The sequence below is a fragment of the Mobula birostris genome, chromosome 3 (genome assembly GCF_030028105.1).
Source record: "Mobula birostris isolate sMobBir1 chromosome 3, sMobBir1.hap1, whole genome shotgun sequence".
In the NCBI taxonomy this organism is placed as follows: Eukaryota; Metazoa; Chordata; class Chondrichthyes; order Myliobatiformes; family Myliobatidae; genus Mobula; species Mobula birostris.
Window position 1 is genome coordinate 175,236,119 of NC_092372.1, and position 15,039 is coordinate 175,251,157.

General features: G+C 41.7%; 1 protein-coding gene across 1 annotated transcript in view; it reads right to left on the reverse strand.

The window, feature by feature from the left end:
• The window catches only part of LOC140195433 (pituitary tumor-transforming gene 1 protein-interacting protein-like), a 78,879-nt gene extending 63,840 nt beyond the window's left edge, over window positions 1-15,039 (reverse strand). Inside the window, exons 1-2 of the mRNA XM_072253727.1 lie at window positions 14,898-15,039; window positions 6,045-6,097 (exon numbers count right to left, since the gene is read on the reverse strand). Of these exons, the coding sequence (XP_072109828.1) occupies window positions 6,045-6,097; window positions 14,898-15,006 (162 nt within the window). The 5' untranslated portion in view covers window positions 15,007-15,039. The remainder of the gene's footprint in view (window positions 1-6,044; window positions 6,098-14,897) is intronic.

Here is a 15,039-nt window from a genome sequence, read left to right on the forward strand (position 1 = left end):
TATTACCAGATCCTGATGAGTGAGGCTAATAAAGAGAAGATGGCATTTATATGCCCTCTGGGATTTTTCCAGGTCGAAAGGATGCCCCAGGGCATATTAGGAGCCCCTGCCACATTCCAGAGGGTGATGGAGAAGACGGTGGGGAATATGAACTTGCTGGAAGTGTTGGTATATTTGGATGACTTGATAGTATTTGGATCCACCTTGGAAGAACATGAAGCGAGGCTACTGAAGGTGCTAAACCGACTGAAGGATGAGGGGTTAAAACTTTCCCTGGACAAGTGCCAGTATTGCCAGACGCCTGTAGCTACGTCGGGCACATCTCGCAGAATGGAGTAGCTACTGACCCGGCAAAGATTGAAGCGGTGACCACTTGGCCAAGGCCCCAGACTGTGAGTGCTCTGCGCTCGTTCTTGGGGTTCTGTGGGTATTATCAGAGATTCCTGAAGGGCTATGCCAAGGTGAGTCACCCCTTGAGCCAGCTTCTGAGTGGTTACCCTCCCTTGATGAAGAAAGGGGAAGGGAGAAGAGGACAGGAGGTTGGAGAATATCTAAACCCATTGGAGCCCTTCGGACAGAGGTGGGATACAAAATGTGAGGAGGCTTTTCAATCGCTGAAAGAGTTGCTGACTCAGGCCCCAGTGCTGGTTTTTGTGGACCCCCAACTGCCCTATGTGCTACACACCGATGCCAACCGAGACGGATTAGGGGTCGTCCTGTATCAGGATCAGGGCACCCGGTTCAGGCCAGTAGCGTCTGTCAGCCGGAGTTTGTCGCCCTCCGAGAGAAACTATCCCACCCACAAGTTGGAGTTCCTGGCGTTGAAATGGGTGGAAGCGGATAAGCTGAGTGGCTATCTCTACGGCGCCAAGCTTGAGGTGAGGGCAGACAACAACCTGCTCACTTACATCCTGACCTCGGCAAAACTAAATGCCACAGGACATCAGTGGTTGGTGGCATTGTCTGTATATGACTTCAGACTTAAGTACCAGCTGGGGAGCTAGAATGTCGATGCAGATGCTCTGTCCTGACAGAGGCATGAAGAACTGGAGAGGGACGAGGAGTGGGAAAGTGTTCCTGCATCCTGGGTGAAGGTCATGTGTTAGTTCACTATCACTGTGCGGGCAGAGGAAAAGGAGAGGCTGGATTGCGCAGTGGACCCATTGGGGGCTTCTGAAGACACCCTACCCCCAGTTTACTGTGACCTGACCGCTCTAAAGACCAAGCAGCTGCCAGAATTAAGTCCCGTGGAAGTGGTAGCTGCTCAGCGAGATGACCCGGACATTGGCACTATTTGGTACGCAGTTGAAAAGGGGGATATGGCGCGGGTGGAGAAGACAAAACACGCTTCGGTGTCTCCGTTACAGAGAGAATGGCCTCAGTTGAAGTTGAAGAGCCAAATTTTATACTGGGTAATGTCACCCCCGGACCGACCTCGGCTTTGGCAGTTGGTCCTGCCTGAGAAGTATCAGAAGATTGTGTTGAAGGCACTGGATGATGACTCTGGACATTTGGGGGTGGAAAAGACCAGTGGATTGATCAAAGACCGGTTTTACTGGCCCCGAATGAAGTTGGAGGTCGAAGAGTACTGTAAGTCGTGCATTCATTGCATACGCTGAAAGACACTGACTGTGCAGGCTGCTCCTTTGTCACTCTTGCAGAGTGCAAGGCCACTGGACCTGTTGTGCATGGATTTCCTGGCCACAGAACTCGATGCCAGCAACACGGCGCATGTCTTAGTCATCACGGACCACTACACTAGATATGCTCAGGCTTTTCCTACCAAGGACCAGAGGGCAACTATGGTGGCGAGTGCTATGGGAGAAGTATTTTGTGCGTTATGGCCTTCCCAGGCGAATACATAGTGACCAGGGTTGGGACTTTGAGAGTAGGCTCATCTATGAGTTGCTGGACATGCTGGGAGTTGAGAAATCGAGGACCACGCCCTATCATCCGCAGGGCGACTCCCAGCCTGAGAGGTTTAATCGGACCTCGTTAGATATGCTTGGTACCCTGAAGATTAGCAAGAAGAGCCGGTGCAGTCAACATATTGGGCATCTGGTTCATCGTTACAACTGCACACAAAATGAAGCTACTGGGTACTTGTCATATTATCTGATGTTTGGGTGTGGGGCGCGATTATCTATTGACCTTTGTTTTGGGACTGACGCAGGTGAGGTATCGCTGAAGCCTTACCTGAAGTATGTGTCTGATATGAGGAGAGAGCTGAAAAGGGCTTACGAGTTGGTTGGGGAGGCGGCCACCAAACAGAATCGGGGAAATAAGAGGTATAACCAAAAAGTGAAGTTCTCCCAACTTCTGCCGGGAGACCGAGTCCTCATTAGGAATTTAGGATTACCTGGGAAACACAAGCCGGCTGATCGCTGGGCGACCACACCCTATGTGATGGGAAGTCAGATGCCAAACCTACTGGTTTTCTGGGTGAGGCCCGAGGAGGGAGAGGGACCTGTCAGGATTCTCCATCGGAACTACCTGTTGCCCCGGGACAAGAGGTGCAGGTAGATCGGGAGCCTGACTAGAGGCTACACCTAGTACAAGGACTCTGCGAACACATGAAGTGATGGAAGAGCCCACCCCGGATGAGACTGGGCTGGGCCCAGCCCGTGACAGATACTGATTCGGAGGATGATGATTCAGATGAGTGGTACGTGCTGCCGTTCGCTGATTCCTCCGTGATAGAGGAAGAGAGTCCTGACTCTTCTCCCACTGGGTTAGGTGGGCTATTGGTGGGCAGCTAGGGGTACTGCAGGACGTTGAAGGAGAGGAGGTGGGGCCTGAGTGAGAGACAGGGGATTTAGGGGTGCGGAGAGGCTTGAGTGACCGCTCGCAGGAGGGTTCGCCACGTAGCCCCAAAGGGTCCCCCATAGTGTCTGAGGCGGAAGAGTTAGAAGAGGGAGTATGGAGGTCTCAGAGAATTAGGAAATCCCCCCCCCCCCCGGATAGGTTGGCCTATGTAGCGCCTGGGGAACAGGGCGAGATCTCTACTGTTTTGGGGAGCTATGTTATTGTTTTCCGCGCTTGGATTGGGCTCTGCGTTTTGCAGGAAGGGTTGGAAAATTACCTGAACGTCATGAGGGCATGACTAAATTCGGTGGGGGGAGAATGTCAGGTTCTCAGTAATATTAATTGTAACGTTAACTGTTAAATGCTAATAATAAATGGCTTCTCTGTAATGTTAACTGATGAGGTAATGTTTCGTTGTAGTTGGAATGTTTGGGTTATAACTATAGATAACGGGGAACTAACCAATGGAAGTCATGTTATTCTATCTCTATGTGTGGGAACCGGAGTGAGTGCGTGGGATTTTCGGCGAGCAGAGGCAAAGAGGAAGGATGTGCAGGAAGCGCTCCGGTAGACCACCGCTGCTGGTCCCAGGTCGAAGGGTCGAGGAGTTCAGAGGAGATCGAGTGGTGGAAAGAAGACCCTATTCAGTGAGCTCCAATGATTGTGCACTGGAATGTTAATAAGATTATTGGCTCCTTTATTTTATGCTTTATTTCTCTATCAGTCTCATAGTCAAAGTAAGAATTATACAGTGTAATCATTTAAATCGCCTATGGTGTACAGTCTGATATTTTGCATTGTGGGTTTGTACTGGGGCACATTACACAGCATCCACACAAATTTGTTTACCCAGTTTGGCGGGGCCAACGGCTGCTCCCCCTAGACAACTGAGAGTTGAGTGAGCCAAAGGCGTACATTTATATGCAAAATACCACTCTATAACTTAAACCCCACCTGAACCAAATTCATATTAGTTTTAAAATATCATATGCCAATTCAGTTTTCAATATGTTTATCACGCATTGCCTGTTCATTTGGAATCCCAAACATAAATTGTTGCTATACTAATGATGCAAAGATTTCTAAGATGAAAAATTTCATTCAAACTGTCCAGAACTACCTATGGTTCTGATTTACTAAAGTGCTTTATTTCATATAAAACACTTATTTACAAATTAAAACATATATTCCAGCTCATACATGTCCAAACTGTAATGCATCACCCAAATAATCAGTTCATTGTAAAAGCTCAAACTATTCTCTCGTTTGTATTTTTCAAGTATATTTCTAATTAAAGTACATTTATTCATTTGCTACTTTTGTTGTTTAAGATTTCATGGTACTTTGAAGTTCGGAAATGAAAGGGCTGTTGTACAAATGATCTCTGCATTGAAAGAAAATAAATTTGGTACTAATTTATTTACTTTATCTCCCTACGCAAATTACATGTGAGTAAATTTACATTACCCAAAACACCATAATGCGGGATTTACCTATACTAGAAACTTGAGACATACAGTCTGTAGCTCAATGGAAACTTTGGTTTAAAGTATACAAGTTCTATGCTAGTATATGATCTACAAAAACCACTAACATATACTGAACTCTTAAAACAGTAAAATGCCCCAACAGACAGTACCAAACACAATTTGATAGGGTAATATTAGCTATGATAATAAAAACTTAAGTCAAAGAAACTGGTTTTAGGGTGCACCATAAATAACTGAGAAATATAAAGAAAGAGAATTATAGAAAAGCAATTTCAGAACACAGATTTAGACACCTGAATAGATGCCAACACTGACACAATGAAAATTAGGTGCATGGAAGAATTAACAGTGCATGAAAGACTTACAGGAATGTACAGCTCAGAGAATTTATATAGAGTGGATAAGCCTACTGTAATACTTCAAAAAATTGAGTTTTAAAAGAATATTTGCCTGAGTATCTGTTCTAATTTGCCTTAAGTCCTGTATAATATAATGGAACAAACTTAAGCTCTTTCATGGATGACTTCTATTTAAAAACATTAAACATCTCTATATTTTTAAGATTTTAAAGGAAATGTTTGTATTATATTAATAGTTCACAGTCCCAAAATATCTCAATCCATTTATATTGACAGGAATTTTAGTTTCATTTTAATCACTAAAACTATTTAAGATAATAAAAATATGACTGCAAGTTTCAAATCTATCAGCAGGAAGATGTATCAGTCAATGACAGAATTTACTTTTCCTGTGTGTCTTAAAGGCAATCACTTATTTCCCAAATCCTAAAGAAATAACATCTAACTTCATAAAAAATGTACTACATAAATAAGGGGGTTTCAAAAAACATGTTTAAACATTTTTCATAGACATTTTATCTTATCAGGTGATAACATTTCATGTCTGTACATAAAGATAATGAAATAACTGCACCCAATGAAAATCATTGTAGGAAAAAAGTTAAAATTTGTTAACCCCACTATCAAAGTAACTGGAAAGATATTTGACAAATTTAGTGAGTTCAGCAGCACTGTGATTAAAAGGGATTTGATTTTCCAAAATGACTACAGTACTGATAGAGATGTATTAGTTTGATACAAAGGACATTTGCAGAAGTCAGTTTTTATAAACAATGAAATAGCAAGTTTAACTCAGTTGAAAAAAATTAAAATCTCAAAATACAACAAGAAAGTCAATATAACATTTAAAATTGCCAACTTATGATACTAAATATTTGCCAGTTAATACCAAAGCAGTTGTGGCAGGTATTTGTAAAGTCTTGGGAATAATTTTCAAAATTGAAATGAACTGATTGAAGTATAGTCACATGTACAGTGAGTCTCTGGGAAGTGTTGTAGCTTTGGTACCCTGAAGTCAGATAAACAAAGTTATCAGTGTCACCAAGCTGAATTTGTGCAAAGAGCTTTGTTTGGAGGTTGTTCTATATCCCATTACCTTGATCCTTGCACTTTATGTCTTCATATACTACACTTTCTCTGTAACTACAACACTACATTCTGTGTTGTTTTCCTTTTATTACCCTGATGAATGGTATAATCTGTCTGGATGACACGCAATACAAAAGCTTTTCAATTGTCATTGTCAGTACATGTGACAATAATAAACCAATACTAATAATAATAATAATGTTCAATTCCACATAAAAGGAGTTAATTAGGCAGGCAAGTAAATGACTTGGAAATTGTAGTTTTAGTAATCTCCAATTAATTATGGTTACATTATACTTACATCAGTATTTTCCAAGCATTCTTCACAAGATCTAACTGTGAAATCTGAGCAATCTGCATGAAACATATAAAAGCTCATTAGCTAATGCAGGAACATTTTTTTTTGAAAATTATGAAAGGATTAAAGATATGACTCATAAATGAGAAAGTACTTGTTTAAATGGTAGCAATTAATGATTCACAAGGTCAAAGTCTGAATGCTATTAATGTTCACAGGGACAATGTGCTCAGGTCTTTGAAAAGCAATATGGAAGTGCAACAAGAAACCAGAAGGCAAGTATGATAATTCCTTATACCATAGCAAGAAACCACTTTGGCCCATTCAGTCTTTGCCACTCCAATTCCTTAGGTATTTTTCCTGCAACCTATCCTCTCCAGATTCCCATCAAATCCCACCTTTCACCAACACACCACTTACAATTACCAATCAAACTGTCCATAGAAACCATAGAACCATAGAAACTACAGCACAGAAACAGGCCCTTTGGCCCTTCTTGGCTGTGCCGAACCATTTTCTGCCTAGTCCCACTGACCTGCACACGGACCATATCCTTCTATACACCTCCCATCCATGTATCTGTCCAATTTATTCTTAAATGTTAAAAAAGAACCCGCATTTACCACCTCGTCTGGCAGCTCATTCCATACTCCCACCACTCTCTGTGTGAAGAAGCCCCCCTCTAATGTTCCCTTTAAACTTTTCCCCCCTCACCCTTAACCCATGTCCTCTGGTTTTTTTCTCCCCTTGCCTCAGTGGAAAAAGCCTGCTTGCATTCACTCTATCTATACCCATCATATTTTTATATACCTCTATCAAATCTCCCCTCATTCTTCTACGCTCCAGGGAATAAAGTCCTAACCTATTCAACCTTTCTCTGTAACTGAGTTTCTCAAGTCCCGGCAACATCCTTGTAAACCTTCTCTGCACTCTTTCAACCTTATTTATATCCTTCCTGTAATTTGGTGACCAAAACTGAACACAATACTCCAGATTCGGCCTCACCAATGCCTTATACAACCTCATCATAACATTCCAGCTCTTATACTCAATACTTTGATTAATAAAGGCCAATGTACCAAAAGCTCTCTTTACGACCCTATCTACCTGTGACGACACTTTTAGGGAATTTTGTATCTGTATTCCCAGATCCCTCTGTTCCACTGCACTCCTCAGTGCCTTACCATTAACCCCGTATGTTCTACGTTGGTTTGTCCTTCCAACGTGCAATACCTCACACTTGTCAGTATTAAACTCCATCTGCCATTTTTCAGCCCATTTTTCCAGCTGGTCCAAGTCCCTCTGCAGGCTCTGAAAACCTTCCTCACTGTCTACTACACCTCCAATCTTTGTATCATCAGCAAACTTGCTGATCCAATTTACCACATTATCATCCAGATCATTGATATAGATGACAAATAACAATGGACCCAGCACTGATCCCTGTGGCACACCACTAGTCACAGGCCTCCACTCAGAGAAGCAATTCTCTACCACCATTCTCTGGCTTCTTCCATCGAGCCAATGTCTAATCCAATTTACCACCTCTCCATGTATACCTAGCGACTGAATTTTCTTAACTAACCTCCCATGCAGGACCTTGTCAAAGGCCTTACTGAAGTCTATGCAGACAATATCCACTGCCTTCCCTTCATCCACTTTCCTGGTAACCTCCTCGAAAAACTCCAACAGATTGGTCAAACATAACCTACCACGCACAAAGCCATGTTGACTCTCCCTAATAAGCCCCTGTCTATCCAAATGCTTGTAGATTCTGTCTCTTAGTACTCCCTCCAATAACTTACCTACTACTGACATTAAACTCACCGGCCTATAATTTCCCGGATTACTTTTCGATCCTTTTTTAAACAATGGAACAACATGAGCCACTCTCCAATCCTCCGGCACTCCACCCGTAGACAGCGACATTTTAAATATTTCTGCCAGGGCCCCCGCAATTTCAACACTAGTCTCCTTCAAGGTCCGAGGGAACACTCTGTCAGGTCCCGGGGATTTATCCACTTTAATTTTCCTCAAGACAGCAAGCACCTCCTCCTTTTCAATCTGTACAGTTTCCATGGTCTCACTACTTGATTCCCTCAATTCCATAGATTTCATGCCAGCTTCCTTAGTAAATACAGACGCAAAAAACCTATTTAAGATCTCCCCCATTTCCTTTGGTTCCACACAAAGCCGACCACTCTGATCTTCAACAGGACCAATTTTATCCCTTACAATCCTTTTGCTCTTAATATACTTGTAAAAGCTCTTTAGATTATCCTTCACTTTGACTGCCAAGGCAACCTCATGTCTTCTTTTAGCCCTCTTGATTTCTTTCTTAAGTATTTTCTTGCACTTCTTATACTCCTCAAGCACCTGATTTACCCCCTGTTTCCTATACATTTCACACAACTCCCTCTTCTTCTTTATCAGAGTTGCAATATCCCTTGAGAACCAAGGTTTCTTATTCCTATTCAATTTGCCTTTAATCCTGACAGGAACATACAAATTCTGCACTCTCAAAGTTTCCCCTTTGAAGGCTTCCCACCTACCAATCACATTTGTCAACCAGAAGATCCCTGAATGTGGAAGGTAACCAGAGCAACCACGAAAATACAGTTAATGGAACAACATAAAAATTCCACAGGATGTGGTTACAAATTTATAAAGATCAGGACAAGTAGAGCTGGTAGTTAGTAGCTCAATGTGCCACTTTTAGGATTTGGATACAGGAGTAAAGAAGTCTTACTCCACTTGTACGGAGAAATGGTGAAATTGGGATTACTATGCACAAATTACAACAAACGTAAAAGATATAAAATACAGCAGATACTCTCAACTCATATTTTGCTAAAGTACTCACCTGCAAAGATGTTAGCAATATGCCAGTAAGTGTGGAGAAAAATAAGGTTGCTTTAAGTGGTAGAGATCTTAAGAAGTGAGGTCCTGTTTCAGCTGAAAAGTCTTAAAGTTAATAAACCTCCAGGGCCAGACAGCATATATCCAAGGGTATGTAACAAGGTCTGTGATTATATATACGAATCTCTGACATGTATTTTTCAAAAGTCAGTGAAGACTGGTGAAATCCCTAAGGATTGGAAACGGACTAATGCTGTCCTGGTATTCAAGAAAGGTGACCATACAGTCCCTGGTAACTCTAAACCAGTAAGCTTAATGTGTATCCTAGGTAAGATAATGGAAACAATAATAAAGAATGAAATGGAAAAGCAGCGGATAAGGACAGGAATGTCAGCAGAAAGCCAAAATGGGTTCAGAAGGGAAATCATGTCTTACTAATATGATGGAGTTCTATGAAGAGGCAACTAAAATTTATGATCACAATAGAGCAGTTGATATAATTTACTTTGACTTTCAGAAGGCTTTTGACAAGGTACCCCACGAGAGAATAACAATCAAATTACAGGAGGTAGGGATTCAGGGTAAGGTGTGCAAATGGGTGCAGAATTGGCTCAAAAACAGAAAACGAGTTATGGTGAGAGGATTTTTTTCACACCAAGATGTTAAAAGTGGGGTTTCACAGGGATTGGCTTTGGAGCTGCCACTGTTATTAATTTACATTAATGATTTGGATAAACACATAACAAATAAACGAATAAGGTTTGCAGATGACACAAAATTATGGGGATGGGCTGATAACATTTCAACAGCAGAATCAATACAGTTAGATCTAAACAAAATCCAGATGTGGGCAGATAAATGGCAGATGAAACTTAATGAGAGTAAAATATTACACACCAGTAGAAATATTATATATAAATATACTATGGGATGTCTAGGCATCCTAGTAAACTCATCACTATCAACGTCTAGACAATGCACAGAAGCGATTAAGGCGGCGAATAGAATGTTGGGCTATATAATGCGCTCAGAGGAGTTCAAGTCAAGAGACATTCTCCTTAAGCTGTATAAAGCACTTGTGAGACCACACCTTGAGTACTGTGTACAGTTTTGGCCTCCATATTTTTGTGAGGCATGTGAAGGCACTGGAGCAAGTTCAGAGAAGGGTGACGAGACTCATTTCAGGTCTGCAGGGAAGGAACTATGAAAAAAGATTGAAATAAGTAGATGTAGAAAGAGAGGAGACATGATAGAACTGTTCAAAATCATTATGGTTATAAGTAAGGTGGATTCCAGCTGCTACTTCAAAATTAATCCATCAATGAGAACATGGGACCATAGGTAGAGAACAGTTAGAGAGAATTCATATTAACATCAGGGAACATTTCTTTACACAGCGAGTTGTGGACACATGGAACAAACTACCTAGTTGTGCAGTGTAGTTGAGAGTAGTACCTTAGAGACTTCCAAACTGAAACTCGATAGTTATTTTTACACACAATGTGAATAGGAATTTGGCAAGCTTTGTAGGGCCAAATGGCCTGTTCTTGTCAAAAACTTTCCAATATTTTAAAATCATTCTGTCTTTAAGGTACTTTTCCTTGTAACTGCAGGAGATGTAACACCACACAATTCGCCTTTTCCCACCATTCATGGACTTAGCCTTTCCAGGTGAAGCAAGGAATCACATGGACTTTTCCCAATCTACTGCACTACGTATTCAGTGTAGTCACTTTTAGACTGGTGAAACCAAATGCAGATCAGGAGACTGCCGGTAGAAAATCCATGTTAAGTTCACAGGAGCAACCTGAGCAATCAAATTTAAATCTCCATCCCACCCCAATCTAGAAGATTTGTGATTTCCTGCAGAAGTGAACAAATATACATTTGAGCAACTACCTTAATGCAACTATTAAAATATAGTTATTTCATGCAAGAGGTCTGACAGATAAGGCAGATGAACTCAGGGCATGGATAGCTACCTGGGACTAAGATAGCGTAACCAAACATGGTTAAGGGAGGGATAGGACTGGCAGCATAATGTTCCAGAGTATAGGTGCTTTGAGAAGTTTCATGGTTGATTAAGGGAAATATTACAGCATTAGTCAGAGGTAAAATTATTGAAGGATCATCTGAAAATACTAAAGGTTTTACAAGTGGAGCTGAGGTATAAGGAATGATCACATTGTTAGGGTTGTATGATGGGCCCCAAATAATCAACTGGAATTAGAAAAACAAACAGGCAAGGAGATTGTGAAGAGTTGCAAGAATAACAGGATTGTCATAGACTAGGACTCCCATCTTGTTAAGTGCATTCCAGAGAGTTTCCTTAAGCAGTATATAGAACAACCTATGAGAGAGAGAGATAGGGTAATAAGGTGGGGCAGGTGACTGAGATGACAGTAACCATAGTCAAATTAATTTTGAACTCGTTATGGAAAGAGACAAAACTGATTCAACAGGTTCAAGGTCCAAACTGGGCCAAGGCAAATTCTGACAGTTTGAAACAGGAGTTTTCTAAAGTTGATTGCAGTAGGCTGTAGTGGGCAAAGGGACCACAGGCAAGTGGGAAACCTTTAAAGGTGAGAGCTTAAGGTCTAAATGCTCCTGTTAAAGGAACACCAGCATCTGTACTTCATTAGGAGTTTGAGGAGATTTGCTATTTCACCAAAGACACCAGTAAATTTCTACAGATGTACTATGCAGAGAATTCAGACTGGTTGCATCACTGTCTGATATGGAGACATCAATACACAGTATCATAATAGGATTCAGAGGATTGTAGACTCAACTAACTCCATTATAGGCACAAGCTTCACATCATCAAAGACATCTTCAAAAAAATGATGCCTCACAAGAAAGCAGCATCCATCATGAACAACGCTCACCATCTGGGACACGCACTCTTCTCTCTACTACCACCAGCAAGGAGAGTCAGAGCCTGAAAACTTCTACTCAACATTTTACAAAGTTTCTCCCTCTCCACCATCACATCTTTGTGGTATTTATTTTACTGTAACTCATGGACACTCACTCTTGCCTGAGTGATATGCCTGCACTGCTGCCACAAAACGACAAATCTCATGACTTATGTCAGTGATAATAAACCTGATTCTGAGACTTATAAGTACAATTAAGGGAAAAAGAGAGAATAGGGACGCTCAATGACCAATGGGACATCTTTGCATGGAGCCTCAAAAGATGGGCAAGGTCCTTAATACAAGTTTCTCCTTTGTTTTTACAAGTACAATGGAGGAAGACATGAAGACTTTGGAACTAGGAAGAGTAAATGGAGGTCTTTTGGGAATAGCCCACATTGCAGTAGAAGAGGTGCTGGAAATCTTGAAAGACATAAAAATGATACCAGGGCCTGACCAGGTACATACAAGCCTTCGTTAACCAAGCTGCAAGATATAAGAGCAGGGAAGTTATAGTAATTCTTAATAAAATATTAATGAGACCACATCTGATCACAATGTGCAGTTTCAGTTGGTTTGGTACAGAAAGGATGTGATTGCTCTGGAAAGGATGCAGTGGAAATTCACAAAGGCATGGCCTGGGATGGACTGTCTCAGTTAAGTGAGACTGGATGAGCTTTCGTTGCAGTGGAGAAGGCAGGGGAAGGAGTGGTAAATAAAGGCCTTAAGAGAGGTATACAAAATTATGAGGAGCATGGAAAGGGCAGACAATAATAAACTTTTCCCACAATAGAGCTCTCTATAATCAGAAGGTACAAGTTTAGGAGGAATAGATTTAGAGGCGATATGGAGAGCAAGTCTTTCACCTAGAGGGCAATTGGAATTTGGAATGCACTACCGACGAGACCGGAGGCTGAGACTCCCGCAATATTTTTTCTTTAATTAGCTAGAAAAGCACTTGAATTTAACTGTTAAAATATGGAAGATTAAGAGTAGGTAAATTAGATTGATATTAATGGGTACTTGATGGTTGTCATAGATGAGATGGGGCAAAGGACTCATTTCTATGCTGCATGATTCCAACATCTCCTTCTATATGCAGCTTTCCAGACTCTGAATTTCTTTCAGTTTTCTGTGTTAGTATTGCCTGACCTGCTAGGCATATTCCATAGCCCTACTATTTGCAAGGTGTAAGGCACACAAATCTGTAAAACAGACATGATTGAAGGTCCAAGTGAGATTATACCTGAATAATCACATTCTTTATACCTGTGACAAAGAATGTTGGCAATGCTAATTCTCCTACTAACCTTTCTCCCTTTGTCCGGTTAGTCACTCCTCCTCGTTCCGTCCCTCATCTAGTCTCCCTAGTAGTTCACACACTTTGCCCTCCCATTCTGCTCTTCTTGGGAGTTAACCATCTACACACCTCAACAGTAGAACAATCGCTAGCCTGGCTAATCAAAACAATCCCTTCAGTTAATGTGCTCTACTGGCTTATAACATAAAAATAAGGATTCTAGATGCAAGCATTCCACCCACCCTGTTATGTCGGTTTGTATGCAGCAGAACGGCCCCAAAAGTCCGGAGGGACAGTTTGGGGCATCCTAAAATAATAAGACCATAAGACAAAGGAGAAGTAGGCCATTCGGCCCATCGAGTCTGCTCCACCATTTTATCATGAGCTGATCCATTTTATCCTATTTAGTCCCACTGCCCCGCCTTTTCACCATAACCTTTGATGCCCTGGCTACTCAGATACCTATCAATCTCTGCCTTAAATACGCCCAATGACTTGGCCTCCACTGCTGCCCGTGGCAACAAATTCCATAGATTCACCACCCTCTGACTAAAAAAATTTCTTCTCATTTCTGTTCTGAAAGGGCGCCCTTCAATCCTGAAGTCATGCCCTCTCGTACTAGACTTCCCCATCATGGGAAACAACTTTGCCACATCCACTCTGTCTATGCCTTTTAACATTCAAAATGTTTCTATGAGGTCTCCCCTCATTCTTCTAAACTCCAAGGAATACAGTCCAAGAGCGGTCAAACGTTCCTCATATGTTAACCGAGCCTGAGTTAATGAGAGCAGGTGCACTATACCTTACACAGGCAGATTTAAACCCTCAGTTTGGCTTTACTGAGGGGTGTGAAGGTTGGATATGACGGTTGGTGAATAGTTACATTGGAAAGTTAATGACAAAGTGTGTTGTGGAGAAAGCCTCTGTACATTTGTAAATTTTTGTACATATTTGTTTTCATTTGTCTATTTGCAAATACTCCTTTTCTTCACAACTGGGCAGCTTTTGTTTTTTTTTGCCTGCCACTGAACAAAACCCTTTGCACTAACATGCTGTTGTGGCTTACCATCTGTTTTTTTTCCCACCTGGTGACCCTCATTAGGTTCACTTGCCCACAATTGATAAAACGGGACAGTACCCCATTAATCCAGTCTCACAAATATTCCTTTTTGTTTTACCCATCAATCCCACAACCTTCTCTGTAATTTAGTCATAAATTAAAAATGTTTCCGAGTCCCCCATATGAAATGTTAACTCTGTTTCTCTTTTCACAATATTTTCTGACATGTTGTCGTTGAATGTTTTCAACGTTTTCTGTTTTATTACAATTTTATAACTTTCTATGTGAAAATATAGCTGGAATACTGCATATAGGGAAATGACGCCAAGATTATAGAATGATTTTATTGAGCAGGGAGCAAGATGATAGCGCTGAATAGCAAACAACTGTTTACATTTCACTGGTACAAAGGAAGGTTCCTATATGTAAAGGACAGAAAAGAAGAGGGAGTCGAGTGACAAACTTGGATATCAACAGGCACGGCTACAGGCAACGCAGCAAGTTTCTCACGGATACCAGTACAGCTGAGCACGCAGTATAAAGGAAGAGAGCGGAAAGTTGGAAGGTAGGTGTACCCAGGATGGTGTTGAGGGGGAGAAGGAGAGGGAATGAGGTGATTAATTAGGGAAATGCACACCAAGACCTCGGACCAGTAACTCGACTGGAACCACCAGCACTCGGTGCAGACTACATTTCCCGGCGAGTCCCCCACCCTTTACCTTTGCTGGTCGAGCCAGGCAGCCTAAGGAAGGTGAGGAAAACGACGACCAGGGCGGTTCTGACACACAACATTTTGCAGCTCCCTTCGTTTCTTCTCTCTTCCTGCATCTGCGGGAACTCCCGAAGCACCCCGCGCACGGC